This window comes from Cygnus atratus, chromosome 5 (genome assembly GCF_013377495.2).
Source record: "Cygnus atratus isolate AKBS03 ecotype Queensland, Australia chromosome 5, CAtr_DNAZoo_HiC_assembly, whole genome shotgun sequence".
NCBI classification, from domain to species: Eukaryota; Metazoa; Chordata; class Aves; order Anseriformes; family Anatidae; genus Cygnus; species Cygnus atratus.
The window spans coordinates 35,914,905-35,934,312 of NC_066366.1; the positions used below are offsets into that span (position 1 = coordinate 35,914,905).

The 19,408-nt window shown below is 42.1% G+C and overlaps 2 protein-coding genes across 2 annotated transcripts; one reads left to right on the plus strand and one right to left on the minus strand.

The window, feature by feature from the left end:
- Positions 1 to 484: 484 nt before the first annotated feature.
- Positions 485 to 1,438, minus strand: LOC118244414 (proto-oncogene Mas-like). Its single transcript, XM_035539381.1, has one exon. The coding sequence runs from the start codon at positions 1,436 to 1,438 to the stop codon at positions 485 to 487; it is 954 nt and encodes a 317-aa protein (XP_035395274.1).
- A 12,443-nt stretch (positions 1,439 to 13,881) lies between these two features.
- Positions 13,882 to 14,811, plus strand: LOC118244415 (olfactory receptor 4S2-like). Its single transcript, XM_035539383.1, has one exon. It carries the CDS (start codon positions 13,882 to 13,884, stop codon positions 14,809 to 14,811), a length of 930 nt encoding a protein of 309 aa, XP_035395276.1.
- The last annotated feature ends 4,597 nt before the right edge of the window (positions 14,812 to 19,408 follow it).

Consider the following 19,408-nt stretch of genomic DNA (forward strand, 5'->3'; position numbering starts at 1 on the left):
ACAAGCCACAAAAGGCTGCATGTGTTGCTGAGATACAAGTACTTAAAATTAAGGGAGATAGACTGTCTTCCAGGAAATTCTTGGTTGATTTCAAAGGAGGATGAATCCTATATCATCTTCAGAGATCTGAGTAAAAAAGTGACTATTTATGAATGTCAATTTCGTTTTGCTCTGAAAGATGGACCTTTATTGAGTGAGCTGTAACCTCTGGATGGGATTGCACTAATGAAATACACGCATCAAGACATTTCACCTTATCAAATCAAAATAATTTAATAGTCACTGAAAATAAATAGGCACTTTCAGTGTAGTCCTAATACAGATGGAGCTTCAAATAACTAGTGAAAGGATAGATGTCTCCAATGAAGACATTGAAGGTTAGATGAGATGATCCACCTCCCCAAATACCTCAAAGCTCTTCAGTTCTGTAAGCAGTCAGCCCTCAACTCCAGAGCACTGTCACTGTATTAGGCACAGCAGGGTATTAGGAGGACATAGTTATCGTGTCACGGGTTTCCCGTTCATCTTTGTCATCTGCTGAATCTTCAAATGCCCTCTGGAATGCCAGCCTTAGGGCAAACTTGATTCTCCGATCCCTGTAGCTCCCCACAAGGAAGTAAATGACTGGGTTGAGGCTGCTATTCACGCAGGACAGCACAAAGCCAATCTCAGGGGAGTAGAGAAATTTGTAGCCCAAGAAATCAAAGAGGATCAGGACGCTCAGAGGCACAGCAAAAATGAGGAAGAAGAGGACAGTGAGCATGATGACGGTGAAGAGCCTGCCCGTTCGGAAGTGCTGGGAGCTGCACTTGACTCTGAGGAAGAGGGTCAGGCTGAAGAGCAGCATAAGGGGTGTGCAGAAGAGGAAATCCAAGACTCCAATGGTGATGAGCAGGGGCCAGCAGCTGCTGGAGGGGTGAATGGTACACAATACATATCCGAGTGTGTTCAGCAGCAGGGAGAGACCCCAGAGCAGACCAGCAATGATGCTGGACAAGTGCTTTGGGCGGTGGCTTCGGCACCATATTGGACAGAGGACCGACAGGCACCTCTCAATGCTGATGGCCGTCAGGAGATACAAGCCAGTCCCATACATGAAAAGATCCAGGAAGAGGAATATCCCAAACTGCACCCCCACGTTGAACTGCATCAAGTACTTGACTGTCTCGATGGCAATGCAGAGCAGATACCCAAAGTCGGCAGCAGCCAGGTTTAGGATGTAGACAGTGAAGTGGTTTCTGCGGATGCGGAAGCCAAGGTACCATATGACCATGCCGTTTCCCACCATCCCACAGGCAGCACTGATGAGGCAGAAGCTCTCCATGAACTTGAGGACAGCATAAGATGGCTCTGCCTTTCCTGCAGCACCACTGTGATTAGCTCCTTGAGTCTGGCTGTCTGCATTTGGAAGGAAGAATGATGTAGTGGAAGTATTCATTATGAGTGATTTCACACAGACCTGTAAGCAGAGAGAGGCAGTAAATCTCATGTGACTTTCCCTCTTGATAACTTGGTGGTGTTTCCAGAGTTGTTCTAGTTCTTTGTAGCCAGAGCTAGATTCAAGGAGGGATTGCTGTGCTTGGACTTGGAGTGCAGTGTTTTAAGGCACTGTTCAAAGCATTGCATCTGAGGCCACATTCCATATGACATGTAGGACAAGTTAAATTACGATGTGTTCGTCACTTTTTTTGATTCATGTTGTGAGGGTCTTTTTATTGTCAGTAATGGGAAACAAATATCTTAAAATGAGCAATAGTAACTCAGATAAATCATGCCTGAAAAGTACATCTTTTTCTTCTCTGAATAAGAAGAGAACCCAGCGTTAACAACTCTGGTATAATTGTCTTTTCTTCATGCTGCTAGGATTAAGTGAGACAAATTTTGCCAGAAGTGTGTAAAAGTTGCGGGCAATCAGTATACAAGTTTAAGCAGTATTACAGACGATTAAGTTTTGTCTTACACATATGTGCAGAAAACATGGTAGAGAGTACTCAAAATAGCTTTTAGTTTTTTATGTCGATGACTGATTTAGATTTTAATAAGGTATACTTTAATATGATTGGTTTGTTCTTGAGTCCTATGTACAAACAATAAGCAATTCAGTCTGACAGAGTCAGCCCTTAATAATTTCCTACTCAGAGAGAAACTGTAAGAACCATATGTGGGACAAAATGACTGACCCTCACAGGATACTGGAATTCATAGAATCACAGACGGTTTGGGTTGGAAGGGACCTCAGAGATCATTTAGTTTCACTCTCCCCTTCCACAGGCAGGGACACCTCCCACTAGACCAGGTTGCTCAAAGCCCCATCCAACCTGGCCTTGAACACTTCCAGAGTTGGGACATCCACAGCTTCTCCGGGCAACCTGTTCCAGTGCCTCACCACACTCTGAGTAAAGAATTTCTTCCTTATATCTAATCTAAATCTACTGTCTTTTAGTTTAAAGCCCTTGCCCCTTGTCCTATCACTACACTCCCTGACAAAAAGTTCCTCCCCAGCTTTCCTGTAGCCCCCTTCAGATACTGGAAGGCTATTGTAAGGTCTCCCCAGAACCTTCTCTTCCTCAGGCTGCAACTGCAGCTGTCTCAGTCTGTCTCCTTAGCAGAGATGTTCCAGACCTCTGAGCATCCTCATGGCCTCCTCTGGACCGGCTCCAACAGGTCCATGTCTGTCTTATGCTGTGGGTTCCAGAGCTGAACACAGTGCTCCAGGTGGGGTGTCACAAGAATGGAGCAGTGGAGAGAATCACCTCCCTCAACCTGCTGGTCATGCAGCTTTTGAAGCAACCCCAGATGGTTGGCTTTGTGGGCTGCAAGTGCACATTGCTAGCTCATGTTGAGATAAATATCTAATAATTATTAAATAATCATTTCACCCTATTCCCTGAGTTCATCCTCCTCCTTTCCCCATGATACTGGGATCTGAATGAGAATCTTGGAAAAGATTTCAAACCAAGCCAACTAACCAACCAACCAACCAAGCAAACTAAAACAAAACATGAAGCCCAAAAGTAGAATTCACAGCTTTTTTTTTTTTTTTTTGTCTGATGAGATCAAACAGTGTGACCCTTATCATCTTTGCCCACCAGCTATTTAGACTTGAAAAGGTGGAGAAGTGCCTTGAAAGACAGCAGCAAGAGATAGTTAAAAAGAAGAAAGGAACAAGTCGAAATGGGGAGAGCTGGGAAGAGGTGAATCATTGAACTGGCACAATGGTTTCTTCCCTCTTTGTAAAATGCTGCAACATGCTTGCAGATAGATTACCGTAACAAGTGAAGTGTTACAAATTGAATCATCATTGTTTCATCTTGCCACTCCAAACACACCCTCTTCAGTACTACATCGACCAAGACAAGATAAATGCATGATGCAGATGGTTTCCTTGCCCAGCTGATGGCCTGGGACAGGGGAGACAATTTTGCTGCATTAGCCTGTGGCAGGCACATGCTTGGTTGGGCGTCCAACTGGGACAATTACTCCTAGCTTTCTCCATTAAAAATGCAGACATCTCATGTAATATAACCATTAAAGCTTCAATTTGAATTAATGGAGGTTTATGAATACCTCCAGGATTCATGTATTTTTTCCCAAGATAGGTGTCTAAGAGAGGCATACAGTCACCTGCCTGTCTTTCCTGACAGCTGATACATTGCAGAGTGCCAACTTTAGCAAGAGGTTAAATGTGTAGACAGCCAAAGGGATCTGAGGTGAATTCCACTCTTAATTTCATCACAGCTTGCAGAATGAGAAACCTTTAGGGTTTACTGAAAACAGGGAACTTCTGGCACTGCACCATATTCTTTTTAGGCAGATGGATATTTCCATCCACAGCTATTAAGTGACATCATATGCTTCTAGTGTTAAGATTCAGAGACCAATGGTCCCTAAAGAAAGAATTTAAGTGGAAAACAAAAATCATCATCTCCTTCTGAACACACAGAAGTTCTGTTTCAGCACAGTGTGTTTCACAACAGGTGTGTAAGCCCTGCATGGAACATCCCCGATTCAAAACTCACGTTCTCTTTCCTTACCTGGGGAGGGTAGTATACTGCCTGATCAACTACACTAGCAAGCCTCGGCCTCCCTGAACATTTATAGCAAGCAAATTGAAAAGATACGGCCTTATAACTTTGTTCGCTTCCTCTCTATCTGCTTTTTGGGTGGCAGCAGGACTCTCACAATGAAAAATTATCAGACCTTGATTCACAGTGGAAAGTAGCTGAAGCAGCCTCTAATTCTGTGATCTGAGTCTGCTGCGAGGAGAAGGGAAGATCCAGTGGTTAAATGCTTTCCTAGCCTTTAGAAGATTCAATGCAGTACTCTCCTCTGCCACAATCTGTCTGTGTGACCTGAAGCAAACTTTTAATTGGTTTAAAGAGGACCCAAACATTTGAGTGTCACTTAGCTCTCTCTAAGCCCACTCCAGCCTTCTGACCAGGTGCCTCTTTTATGAAAGCAGTCATTCAACCTCCCTGCTGCAATTGTCTCCAAAAGGCATTGCACCTCATCCTCCAGAGATGTGTCTGTCTGTGCTGGAAATTCAGACAATGGCAGGCAATTAGCTGTCTAACTTAAGCTGATCAAGCAGATTTTCCTAATGTTAAATGCCATGGCCTTATGCCATTGATAGTATATGCATAAAGACTGCCAGGTACAGATACTAGCTGTAGGGGAAGTCCTGTGGATAGACGACAAAACATCAATAATTTTTCATTCCACTGGAATGGAAGTGAAGAAATCCTTCTTTGACTTCTGTAGACTGTGGAAAAGAAGACCAAAAAAGTAACTTATGTTTCTTATATACCTATTTTATAGGAGTCTACTTCCTTAATAAAACTTATTAGTGAAAGCTTGCATCAAACAGCAGCAAACTGAGTCTACATGACATTTCACTCCCTTGAGATTAAACATCCTGCCTGTGGTTTACAAGCTGAGTACCACATAGTTCTTGTGGCAGATGTCAGTCTGAACAGCCTTGACACCACAAAGTCATTTTAGAGTATGGATATGAAGTTAAGCTGTTGTGTTTTCTTGGCTAATCCTAACAGATCATCTAAGATAAAAACTTCTAATGCTAGGTCTCTGAATAGGGGCATCTTCTATTACAGAGGTGTATTTAAAGCAATACAATAGCACTTGTTCATGAAAATGGCTCACCAGAATGAAGCTTTCACTAACTTGAAAATGATCAAGACAGTTATGTGTCTATAGCCAATTTCTAACCCTCAGGAGAGGGAAATGTGTAATTTCCTTTCTTCCAGTTTTTTTTTCTCCTCCTGTCCCATTTCATCTCTGCAAAAGCATGACAGAAAACATCAGACAAAGTGCAATGGCAAAGATAGTCATCTAAGAATTTCTCACCTTTTTGTGAATTCCTTGGAACTTCAGTGGCTGATTTGCAGCAGCTGCCTGGTATGGATCTGCTGGGGAAAGTTATAACCTGAATCCTGTGACGTGTGGTCCAGATGAAATGCTCATGTCATTGCTCATGTCAGCACTGTTGTGCCGGGCTATTTAGGCACTGTTTAAAAACCCATGGTCAATGTAATGTCTGAGAGCCAGCGAATCACTCTCTGGAGGAAACACTTAGTTTGTTGTGTGTGGTCACTTAGATCTGAACTACTTCCCCTTCCCCTCTCTGTACAGAACCTGTCACTTTCACATCTTAAGAAATGCATTTTTACCACTTCTCCCTTCTTCAGCCAGTCTAACAATACTAAAAAAGCAAAAACTTTCTGTCCAAAATTATATTTTGTCTCCTGCACTGTAGCTTCACTTCCCACCTGCATCCATCCTTGGGATGCTCTAGTTTCACAGTCCATGTAGAAGATGCCTTACTGTTGCTTGGGGTGACACAGGCTGAGAAATTGCCAGTCCTTTTCCGTAAACCCTACTGCTGATTTCGCAACCTCCCCCAGCACAACTTCTCATTCCCAAGGGCTGATTGTCCCTGCCAAACTTCCCTTAATGCCCATCACTGCAGAGTGTGACCCCAGCCTCTCCCAACGCAAGTGGCCTCTCAGATTGGTTCCTACTGCGTCACACAACTTGCCCTGGAGAAGGGTCTGCCCAAGCACACCTCAGCAGCCACAATTGCACGACCTGTCCTAGTACTGCCTTCATCACACAATGCCTGCTCCTCATGTCACTATCTTTTTAAAGGCAACTTCAAACCCTTCAGCATTACATGCCACTTCATACTGCCTTTTGGCACAGTCCTTCACCACACCTCAGGCACTTCTTATTTCACAAACTCCAGCCTCATGCCTTCCATTTCCAGTTTCACAACTTCCCCCCAAGCAGTGCCCCATCCCTATCCTGCCCACCATGAAATTCATGCCTCTTTTCTGCCTCATCTCTCCAGCTGCTTGCCAGCACTTGCTGCCCATCTTCAGCGCCTCGCTCGCCTACTCAACATGCACAGCACTCCTCAGCCACATCACAGCACTGACACTGTGGGGTCCAGATCTGTGCGCTAGACCCAGCGGAGTGAAAACAGAGTAAACACCTTTCTCCATTCCCGTTGATTTGAACCTGTGCGCTAAGTCTCTTTTAGTAGTCCATTTGGCTAGGGAAACAAAAGGGAGATGGGTGTGATGTTAGCCCAGTCATTGCCATGTGTATCACTGGGTACAAAAACTAGCAGGTCTGGCCCAAGTTAGTTTAGCATGCCAGGTAACCGAGGATTAATCTTTGACTTCTGTCAGCTGTTGTTCCTCTTTCTTTCCCAAAGACTATAAGACTTTCTTACCCAATACTCTATTAAACCTCATTAACCTGGCCAGGACTTCATATTTAAAGCAGAGGACTGTTTTCACCCAGAGCAACATTTGATCTGCTCATTGATTTGGGGTTTCCATTTTCACTGTGTGGATTACTGGCATTCTGTGCCAGGAGACAGTTGCATTTCTTTGGTTGTTATTGGGCCAGGCTATATTTCAATAAATTTCGACAAAACAAAGTAACAATCAGTGGCAGAAACAATTGTTTATTCACATCCATAAGGCAGAACCTAAAAATACACAGCAGAGTTCAGAGCAATGATGAGTTTGAGGCTATGGTTGAACTGATGCCTGAGTTAGCATGTCCATTTGTTTCACTGTGCTTTGTTTCAGAGACTCTCCTTTGACTGTGGATGTTAAGAAAGAAGAGGCCCTTCCTGACTGCAAGATGTGTCTGTCCTAAGTAACTTTGTTCAAAATATAGGTGTCCCTTTCAGACTTAATCCTATCCTAAAACCAGGTCCAAGGTAGATCAGATGAGCCCGCTTCTGGAGAGATCTGTGTCTTTCCATAGGACAGCATAGAGTGACAAAGTCAAAATCAAATCAGCTGACTTCCATAGGCATAAAATAGCTGACTTGCTGCCTTTGGTTTCCCCATTTGTAAAAAGAAGGGTTTTTTTTCTTCTTTTATAATTCACTGACTTTTGCTAAAACATGCAAGTTCTTGCATTGTGCTTTGCTCACTGGATTTTCAGTGATGAAATTTCGTGCAAAATAGGACTTGATGAAGGCTCATCAAGAAGTGACTTCTGTCTCTGTGGGAACTTAGCTTAATCTTAACCACTGATGAGAGAAGCGTGCCCAACCTGCAAGGATTACCTAAAGGATTGCCATGACAGGTAACTCTTCACCACCCCTAGAGGATGGTGCCTCTCTCTATACCAATAGGAATCTTTTTCATTTTTTTAAAATGAAGCTTTGTGTTTCACGTAGTTTTTATTTGTTTTTATACACTAAAAGTACTGTGTTATTACTCACAGCACTAGAAAGCCAAAGCAGCGGATCTAATGGGCCTCTATGCTTAGGAAAACCATAGAGCTCTCAGCCTGGTTTAAGGAAGGACTCTGGAAAGGGTTAACTGGACTAATTCACTGCACACACTTGTCCAGTTTAATGTTCAGCTAACCCATTGGCTGTTATTTCTGGTGGAGAAATCCTGAAATGCTTTCAAAATGTCATTATCATTGACTCATGACTATTTATTTAAAATATGTTTGTTTAACCTTTTCAGTCAGGACAGAATTCATGTCTCCTTTGCCCCTTCCTTTCATACCTTCCTTTCACTAAGCCTCTATGTCTCCCTCCTGCAGCCCCAAGAGCCCTCCAGGTGAGAGTTTATCCTCAGAGAGGGCTGAAGAGCAGTACTTAAATGCTTTTCTTCTCAGCCTTCCTTTCTGCTTCTGGGTTATGAATGTAACACTCAGTGCACACAGGCTACGTTATCCAGACAGGCCATCAAAGCAGTTCTCACATAGGCAGGAAATACCAAGATACACTTGTGACAAAGGAAAGCAAGAAACTAAGTTAGATGGGATTATACAGTAAAAGGCATCTCCTAAGCAAGTGTTGGAAGCTTTCCATTCTGTTTTCTCTAAAGACCCTGTGCTCTAACACATCCCTACCAGGGAACAGAGATGTTGATGAGATAAAACCACACAGCCCCTACACAAAAAATTAGGCCTCCAAATACAGAGGAGGTAACTTTTCCAGCTTATCCATCTTTCTTTTCTCTTCTGTTCACTTACTTCTTGTCTCTTCCTACTTTCCTTTCCTCTCTTTTCCTTTCCTCTTGAACAAATATGAAAATACAAAAATAAATCTTCACTGAAGTTATCAACTGTCTGTTATCTTTTGCTGTAACCATGTACAGGGCTAGTTCTGCAGCCCTGGATTAGATAATTTTGTATTTATTCTTTTGTTTCCCACTAACCACCTGAAGTTTTAGGGGATAACGCATGCAATAAGGAGAGGGTAAAAATTCCCATCCTTTCTGAAATGTTAGCAGTCTATATGGTATTTATTTTATTTTGCAACTGATTGCATCATATCATACAGCTCTAGTCTGTCCTGAAAAGGTTCTTTAAGAGGTAAGACATATCATGTGGAAATCCCCCACTGAATTAGTTGTTCCTGTCATCCTCTTAGAGTCAGCAGAAAGAAATACGTACCTCCAGCAAGTAATTCATCACATCCTTGAGTAGCCAGCTTAAGCTGGTCATGAATTGTTCTGCAAAGGCAGAAAAAGTGTGCATATGACTAGCTCAGATACAGAGTTCTATGTGACATAAGTCAATGAGATGGGGTGAGGCAAATGAATATTTTGTAAAATGCGGTTTGGTGTTGATGGCAGGGACCTTACCAAGAGAGATACACAGTGAAGCTGGCTGTGCTGCGAATGGGTCTTTACAATCCTTTCAAGAATATACATCTTGGTTTAGCTTAGGAGTTTCCCACCTGCTGTATAGTGTTGCTTGATCATTTATCATTTGGTCACTCCTTTCAGAACCACTGATTGCTTAAATGTGACACTGAGACTGATGGGGTTTGTTTTGAGTTCTGCTCTGGCCTGGATGGAGCCCAGCTGTTTCTCTTCCACTGGGTACTGTACAGCTGTATATGTGCAGCCATTCTGACTTTTTATTTTCTGTAGGAAAGCTATGTGAGTGCTAAGTTAAAAGAAGAGGGAGGGAGGGAGGGGGAGAGAGATGGAGGGAAGGAGGGATCACAATTTGGTAAGACTAGGCAGAAATCAATATGTCGTTGTTCTTATCGATTGTTTTTTCATGAAGATATACTGGAAAAGGAAGGACCCATGTCAATTTTACCCTTCTTCTTGATTATCTTTGTCCACAGTTAGAACAACTGTAAGCACAGGAAAAGTCCCTAACTTTCCCCATTTCCTTTCTAGTTTGTGGGTTTGAGAGTAATCTTGGGTTTTCTCCATTTCATTGTTTCCTGTAGATGCTGATGTTTTTTGTCTGCACAAGAGTTTCTGATTATGCTGTAATTTTAAATGGGGGCTCAAAAATTTGCATTAACTGAATCATTCCACATCATTCTCTGCTAAGAGATCACCTGCACAGTCAGGGAGAACTGATTGTGGTTTCATTGGGCACGACTCGCACTGGTGATGTTTAATACCAGTTGACTGGGAATGTTTCCATACTAAAATGCATCCTATACAGCTGATAATTTTCTTCTAAAAGTGCCTTTTTTTTTTTTTTTTTGTAAACTCTGTGCAGAGTTTAATATACTGGTTTCTGGACATCTTTGACCAAAGGAACTCTGATGGTCTGATTGCATAATGGTAAGCTGGAAGTGTTAATGGCTATTAAGTCTTTTTAAAGATGTAGTTCACTTATTTACGAGTGACATGTACTGTGCTGGGGCTACAGCTGGAACCGGCTGAACCAAAGAAGCCCCACGAACATGCTTGAGTGTGACCATGTTTGGAAAGAGAAACTGCAGAAATTCAGAAATGCCTAGGAATAAGGAGTTCAGCCATAACACAAAAAATAGGATGGCATTAGGGAAAGCTCTGAGCTGCTTTCAGGGCACAAAAAGGATTATTCCCTGAAGTTAACTTTACCCCGGTGATGTTAATTTACTTAGGCTCCTCCTAGTCAATGGAAAAATAAAGGGTTCTGTAAAGGAACTCTAATTTAATCTCTCTAATTTAGCCATTCTGCCTATATAGAGAGAGATTTATACTGACCATTGTCTAGATTAGCTGCATTAAGCAGATGTTAAATCTTGAAAATATACCCCAGAGTGCATCAGAAATCAGTCCTAGGTAGAATTCATACAGTGTTGGGAAAAACAATTTGAAAAGATCCTTTCATTCTTCCTTCCTCTCAAATTAGAATTGCTAAGATTTAGAGCAAGCAAAATACTAAAGTCATATGTGACTAAAGAAATTGCTGCTTTCTCTGTGATAAGTTCACCAGAACTCATTTTTCAGCCCATGACATTGCAAAATTGTGTTTCAAAATGTATATACGAGAGATTTCTTTTCCCTGTGGGTGGTTTCATTTCCACCCTAAACAACAATTCAAAGATCATCATCACTTATAAAATAAATCAGCATTCCAAGTAGTATTTCCAGGTATTCTTGAAGGCACTGTTTTTACAGAAATTGTTATCATGGACTTGGTCTACAGTGAGGGGAAACATGCTGCATGATCTGCCCTGTAGCTGCTGTAGTGCCTGAGGTGTACACACTGGCCTTGTCCGTAGCACACCAACTATAGACCCAATCCTTACAAATCCTGAAGGACCAGGATGGAGGAGCATATCATAGAGTGCACCTGTCTCAGTACAGTAATAGCCATGGCTGAGGTTTCATCAAAGAAGAATTAAATACCTACGGTAAAAAAATATGGAAAACAATCACTTCATAAACCTAAGAGTAACCCTATCTATTTAATAGTCTGCAAGCACGTCTGATATAGAATTCATTATTGGTAATGACAGTACTGATGAATCACGTGTCTTTATTTTTCCATGTACATAGTCTATACAGTACCTGCATGGTACTATGCAAAAGTAACTGAAGCACTTCCCTTTTATTTTTTCATTTATGGTCTCTATAAATGCTTGCACCTGTGTTACATCTTAACATCACTTAAGTAGGATTTAAGCTTACAAGGTGTTCCTAGCCCAAGCTAGGGCTTATAACTCTTTATTTATTTTATTTTTTTAACTTTGTTTCTTCGCTTTTGGCTGCTGCTGGGCAAAAGTTTGATCATAGCTTATGGAAGGTGTCACTGAAAATAATATTAGACTTGTCAACACGTTGGTAAGAATTCATAAAAGACTCTAAAGAATTAAACAGTGCCTTCTGTGTTTTGCATTGTCTGAGTAAAAATATCTGATAAGCAGTGAGGACTAACCACAATCCTTTCTAAAGTTTTGAAATGATTTCCTGTTTTACTTCCTCTTTTTTTTTTTCTTTCAAATTTGTACAGACCAGATGTCTAAGGAATAGCAGTCCACAGCACAGTTTTGATATTTATTTGCACTGTCAACATGTAATAGTAAGAACAAGTTAATATGGAATAAGAACACATATCAGAAATACTACCTTAGGACAGAAAACAGAATTTATCTAAATGTCATGTGTCATTCCTTTACTCCTGGAATGTTTGATTGCAAAGCTAAAAGAAATAAAAGTCTTGCAAACAGCCAGCTGTGATGTTTATTTGAACCAGCAGTGCTTCCAGAAGAAATACATGGCCAACAGTAAATTGTCTATGTGTCTGGACAGTGTTAAAAACCCAGCCATCAAACAACCAAGCAGGCAAATGCATGCACGATGTAACACAGTCTAGATGACCGCACTCCAGTGTCACCCTCCAGAGACTACCTTAACAGCATGCGAAGTACAATTTTTAGCTGTTTATCCACTGATGATTTCTGACAAAGAAATCTTCATATGCCTCTGGGATCTCATTACTCTAGGTAGTCTTGTGCTTCTGCTGCATGATATACTTGAAATATTTCTGCTTCAATTTCACCATCTTGTGAGAGAGAGCTGTTCTTGCAGATGCTCTTGGAAATTGTTTCTTGCAGAATGAGAAATGCAGATGGAGAGTCAGGTTGTTCTTTTCAGCTGCTGTAGTTTTCAGAATTGGCAGAGATGTGGACTGCTCTTGTGACATCTAAGCAGCAACTTGCAGCTCAACCATTTTGATGAAACCACCTAAAGTGGTCAGAGGAGGTCATCAGAGCAGCAATAGCAAGTAAACTCTTGGAGACTGGCAAACATAAACTGTGTAAGTTCTCTGATATTGTTACATCATTCTGTTCAAGCATGACTGTGAAATCCTACCTTTAAAAATAGAGAATTCTGTAGAGTGACTTTTGTGAGGTCCATTTTATGAATTAGAAAAACCTCAATTACAGACCTCAGTTTTTAGCCCTTGTTTTAATTTGGGTTTTTAGTTGCCTTTTTTTTCCCCAGCTATATCCTGTTCCCATAATAATCTGTCAAAAGGATGTCAGTGTTAGAGAGGACTCAGAAGCTGATGATGGCATTTCCTGTGTGCTCAGTCACATTTTCCCGCCTAGCTGTACATCAGAAATCAGTGGTCACAACACACACACTTGGGTTTTCCCCACAGTGCTTTCCCTCTGGTCTTGGAGGATCATGGAGATAGTGTTGGAGAAAGACCATTTTCTCTGCTGTGCTAGATGTGTATAGCTAGTGGGTGAGGCAGAGAGCTCAGGAGACAGAACTGAGTGACCTGTGATTATCAAATGGGATTCAGACCCCAGACAACTTACTGGTATCACAGACAAGGTTATTATATCGTCGCCACCTGTGTTTTCATGTATAAATTGAACACTGTGGATACTGTATGGGAGTCAGCAGGGGTGCATTCATTAACCCAGATGTATTTGTGAGGTGTTCAACATTCAGTCCAGGACCTGGGTGAGGTATACAGTCCCCCTGCTAACACACCTTTAATGCAAATTAGCTCCAGATTAGCTCGTGCATGTACTGTAAGAAAGGTGGTCCAAGGAAACACTGGGCAGCTCTTTCTGTGACAGCTTATACAGATCTGTCACAGTCAGAGAGAGAATAAGGAGCAGTACTGTTGCATTCCCTTAGAGGACTGAAAAGGAAAGTACATTCTCTTCTTGAGCAGGGACCTTCCTCAGGCCATGACTAAAGTTTTGGGAGTTGAATTATAGCTGCATTGTCCCTTTGGTTCAACTTTTTATTTCCAAGTCGACGTTATAGGGTTAAAGTGGGTCTTGAGGGGACCTAGTAGTCATCTTTTTTTTTAAGAGGCAAAGGTGAGAACTAGTATTCTTGAGGATATTATTTCTACCACCTTCCTCAGATAAATAATCTGAGCTTCTTATTATATACTTCAATAATACATTCTGAGTTGGATAGCAGCTTTATTCCTTGAGGGAAGCATTGATTTTAAATGGAAACTGTCCCCCCTCCCAAAAGACATCAAAGGAAATATGATTAGTATTTAGCATACTAGTGATGAATATATTTGTGTACTGATAACATCCTATTTCTAATGCTGTATCTGGCAACTCTTTTCTTTACTTCAGGTCCTGTCTACTTGGTGTCTATGGAGAACAAAAACAATGTGACAGAGTTCATCCTCCTTGGTCTCACACAAGATAAGACAATAGCAAAAGTGTGCTTCTTATTATTCCTAGTCTTGTATGCCGTTATCATTTTTGGAAACCTGCTTATCATCATCACTATAAAGACAAGTGAACGGCTAGACTCTCCCATGTACTTCTTCTTGAGCTACTTGTCTTTTTTAGACATAAGTTACTCTACTGTAACTGCTCCCAAACTCATTTATGACCTTCTTGTTGGTAAGAAGACCATCCCTTTTGTGGGTTGCATAGCTCAACTGTTTATGGGCCATTTCTTTGGTTGCACTGAGATCTTCCTTCTCACAGTGATGGCATATGATCGTTGCATTGCTATACATAAGCCACTTCATTATACAAATGTTATGAATAAACATGTCTGTGGCTGTCTGGTGACAGCTTCTTGGGTGGGAGGCTTTGTCCACTCACTGGTGCAGGCCCTACTGACCATTCAGCTGCCATTCTGTGGACCCAATGAGATTGACCACTATTTCTGTGATGTTCACCCATTGCTGAAGCTGGCCTGCACTAACACCTATGTCATTGGTGTCATTGTGGTTACCAATAGTGGTCTGATTTCCCTCACCTGTTTTGTTGTTCTTGCTGTTTCCTATGTTATTATCATGGTCTCTTTAAGGTCATACTCTTCCAAAGGGCGTCTCAGAGCACTCTCTACGTGCAGCTCCCATGTCACTGTTGTAATTCTGTTCTTTGGGCCATGCATTTTCATCTATATGCGCCCTTCCACCACTTTCTCAGCAGACAAGATGATCTCTGTGTTCTACACCATCATCACGCCTGTGCTCAATCCCTTGATCTACACCCTCCGAAATGAAGAGGTGAAAAATGCCATGAAAAAGTTGTGGAGCAGAAAAGTGAAGAGGAGTGAGAAATGAAACAACACTGTGCATGTGTGTACAATGACGTGAGCTCAGAAAAAAAAACACAGGGAGGAAAAGAGAAGTGTTCAGTAAGGACTTTCCAGTAATGTTGCTCTGTTTTTAGCACAGCTTCTTGGAATAGAGCTGAGGCTAAATTCATAGATTTATGTATCTTTTATTTTCTTTGGAAACTGTCAGTCAAAAATATATTAGGTCATTGTCACCTATCAAACCTGAGTGTTGGGGGTGGTATTGTGGTGTTTACCTTCAGACATGTCATAGCTGTATCTTGGGTATTTGTCTAGGCTTCTCCCAGCATTAAGAGTAGCAATCAAGTATTTTGGGAAGTTGTTCCTTCCTACTATCTCCTACAAGCTTTGGAGAGTGGTGTCTCCTTACGTTTCTGCACAAAAGAGTGATGGTAGTTCCAAGCTTCTATGAGTAAACAATCCCTTCAGTTCAGCATGGCATTGGCAGCTTTCATCTTGTGTGTTTTCATGTGCTAACATGATGTGTTTACAACTGAGCAAGCTGCTGAGTCAGCAGCCTTTGGGGAGATGGGACTCATTTCAGGGTAAAATAGGAACATGAGAGAAACAGGAGGTTATATTAGGTCAGGGAAAAATGTCAGATTGTGCTGAAACATCAGCAAATAAATAAATAAATAAACACTAATATGTACATAGAATCATAGAGTCATAGAATATCCCGAGTTGGAAGGGACCCATAAGGATCATCAAGTCCAACTTCTGGCACCACACAGGTCTGCCCGAAAGTTTAGACCATGTGACTAAGTGCACAGTCCAAACGCTTCTTAAATTCAGACAGGCTTGGTGCAGTGACTACTTCACTGGGGAGCCTGTTCCAGTGTGCAATCGCCCTTTCGGTGAAGAACCTCTTCCTGATGTCCAGCCTAAACTTCCCCTGCCTCAGCTTAACACCGTTCCCACGGGTCCTGTCACTGGTGATAACGGAGAACAGGTCACCTGCCTCTCCACTCCCCCTCGCGAGGAAGTTGTAGACTGCGATGAGGTCCCCCCTCAGCCACCTCTTCTCCAGGCTGAACAGGCCAAGTGACCTCAGTCGCTCCTCATATGTCTTACCCTCTAGGCCCTTCACCATCTTCGTCACCCTCCTCTGGATACTCTCCAACAGTTTAATGTCCTTTTCGTACTGTGGTGCCCAGAACTGCACACAGTACTCGAGGTGAGGCCGCACAGTGCAGAGTAGAGTGGGACAATCACTTCCCTCGACTGACTAGCAATGCCGTGCTTGATGCACCCCAGGATACGGTTGGCCCTCGTGGCTGCCAGGGCACACTGCTGGCTCATATTCAACTTGCTGTCAACCACAACCCCCAGATCTCTCTCTGCGGGGCTGCTCTCCAGCGTCTCATCGCCCAGTCTGTACGTATAGCCAGGGTTGTCCCATCCCAGGTGCAGGATATTATAAATGATCTTCAGGCAGACCTTGCTGTTACCAGAGGGTGAACTTTCAAGCATGCAAACGCTAGCTACTCTGTAGCCCATTCAGCTGCAAAATGGTGGCCCAAGGTGTCTGCAAAGCTCATCGTTGCCTTCTGCTAGAAGCAATCATAGAATCATAGAATAGCCTGAGTTGGAAGGGACCCATAAGGATCATCGAGTCCAAATCCTGGCCCCACACAGGTCTACCCAAAAATTCAGGGCATATGACTAAGAGCACAGTCCAAACGCTTCTTAAACTCCGACAGGCTTGGTGCTGTGGCTACGTCCCTGGGGAGCCTGTTCCAGTGCGTGACAACCATCTCAGTGAAGAACCTCTTCCTGATGTCCAGCCTGAACCTCCCCTGTCACAGCTTGATTCCACTCCCTCAGGTCCTACCGGTGGTCACTAAAGAGCATGGATCGGTACTTGCCACTCTGCTCCCCGTTGTGAGGAAGCTGTAGACCATGATGAGGTCTCCCCTCAGCCTCCTCGTTTCCAGGCTGAACAATCATACCACTGGATTTTCCTGTTCTTCTTACGGTAAATGCCTTCTTATGAAAACCACATTGTCATATGCTGACTCCATGAGTTAGCTATTAAAACACTGGTATTAGGTGCTAGTTTGGTCATTTGCTGATGCAGGTAACAGGAGAGGAATCTTCTCCACTTACCCTGCCGCTGCAATTTCCAGTAATAATAATTACTCTAATTACTGCTCAGTGTCAGTATCATGATGCAAAAACTCACTAGGCTAATAGCTAAAAGCGTTCCTACAATGGAAAGTCTGAACTCGATTTTTTACTTGGTATTTCCTGGTGAATGTGCTGTCCACTTAAGTGTTTTTCTCCCTCCTGACTCTGGGTCCCCAAAACACTCATAATCTAAGCTGACCAATGACAACAAATGTAAGATGTGCAATTTATTTCCCAACAAAACTCATGCACTACAAACCTAAAATCACAGCTATTCTTGTCTGGATCAACTTAAAGGAGCCCTGCTTTCTAACACATTTCCAAAGCCTTGACCTTATGTCATCAGTGACCTTCATAGCAGATCAGTACAGCAATCCAAGAATTGTTAAAATCTATAAACACTGCTTCATCCACTGTCCACAGGAATTATCAGGATAGTTTTCATAGCTTTATTTAGACACTGGATGAAGTTTCATATTTTGACCAGTTCTCTGGAAGTATTGCACTAGTATTATCTATAGGATAGGTATATCAGTGGAAATAGGGTGATTAAATCTCTCTCCATGATGAAATACAACACATTTCCTAGCTGAACGCTGAAAATGTTCCTCATCTTCTTAATAAGAATGTTATTGTTTGGTTGATTTTTCCTCAGCTGTTTCCAGTAAATAAACTGAAGAATCTCTAAAACGGACAAAGTCAAGTACCAAACACAAACTGCTTTGATACTGCAGAGCCCATTTCAGCCTGTCTAAGCTTAAAAGTGACCATTTAAATGCTGAAATGGGAGTTCAAGGAAACAAATTCAAGCTGTTTTTCACTTGAGCCTCAATTCTCAGTGACGCACCACCTCTGACAACATCTTTGGTCTGCCCAGACTTTCTTTTGTCTTGGTGAATGAATGGTGAATGAGTCCAGTCTATCCCTGTGTGACTGAAGTTTCCCACTATGGCAACTTAGCCTAGCTCTGCAGCTCCTCTGATCCAAGCAATGTTTCCTGGTGCCCAACATTTCTCAATGCAGGGATTGTTAGTATGACTCTACAATTATGTTTGTTTTATTAGGAGCTTTTTTTTTTTTTTTCCACACAAAAGGCCCCTGAGTGTGTAGAAGTGCATGGTGTCTTGTCCTTTCCCATCAGCCTTCAGGAACAAATTGCTGTGCTGTTGCACACCAGGGACCCAATCACCAAATCTCTTTAATAAGGCCCTGGGCAGCTACTTGGAGTTTGGTAACAAAACAGTTCTCACAGGTCAAACTCCACTACTGGAAAACTACCTTCCATATCCAATACATTACAGGAGTATTTATATGTTGTGCTAGGATGGTCTGAGTTTAAGAAGGGAGATGCAGGAAACTCTGAGGTCAGCTCCGAAAGTCTTGGAGGTGTTGCCTCATTGGATCTTTCTGACTAAATGGTAGATGGAAAATGGGACATAGATACTGTCACAATATAATTTATTTGTAGCCTGCCAGGACAAGAAAAATTGCTAGAAAATCTCCTGAAACAAATTTCTGTGCAACAAGAAACTTAAACAAGAGTAGGATATGGCAATTACAAGCAGAAGGAATAAGAGTGGAACAATGCCATGTCAGATGAAAAGTAGAAACAAATTCGAAGTGAATGATTATAAATGTTTTCAGAAGACAAATGCTGTGGAGTTCAGACTTGGAAGTTCATGTTGTAACAACATTTAGTAACTGGATACAGTAGTAGCATGTTTGTTGTTTTTTGTTTGTTTGTTTGTTTGTTTGTTTAATCTCATCTTTGCCTGTGTTTTTCATATCAGCCATGGCATATTAAAGCACGTGTGTGGTTCTGTTCATCCATGTGAAAGGCTGAGAGAAATGCTTGGTAATCAGTTGAAAAATGTACAGAAATACGTAAGTGCTACTGTGACATTTTGGCCAGTTGGATCCTTTCAGGCAGCTTCATTTAACTTTGATTGCATTACAGACATCCAGCATGGGACAGGTGTCTGCTCTCCATTTATACTCAGACAGGTGTGCTGTCTTCTAGCGTATAAGCGCATCACTGTAGTGTGATGATCTAAAAAAGGTAAACTGAGCCATACCTTTAGAGTGTTTACTTCTCTTCATTGACTACACAGGGAGCCAGTGCTGTGATGCCTGTACTGCAGGTGTCTGTCTAGAACAACATGAGGGGTCACTACAGACAGATGGCTAGTCATCCCCTCTGCAGCTATGCTAGCTCTGGAAGATTACTGAGCCCTCGGGAGAGAGGACAAAGTGGGACCATTTCTAAACTAGTGTTGTGATTTGCAGTCATATATTCTGAATTATGCATGAGGCAATCCTGTTTGATGAGAAAGAGAAGCATTCTGAGAACTACTGCAAAGTGGTGGAGAGTAGAGTAGTAACTAAAGAAATTGCTCAGGTACTAGCAAAAGGTAAGAGGCATGTATCAAAGGCATCAAATGCTTTCTTAACAG

Excerpts from the sequence above, each read along its gene's own strand:
- LOC118244414 (XM_035539381.1), bottom strand. The coding sequence starts at position 1,438 with ATGAATACTTCCACTACATCATTCTTCCTTCCAAATGCAGACAGCCAG.
- LOC118244415 (XM_035539383.1), top strand. The coding sequence starts at position 13,882 with ATGGAGAACAAAAACAATGTGACAGAGTTCATCCTCCTTGGTCTCACA.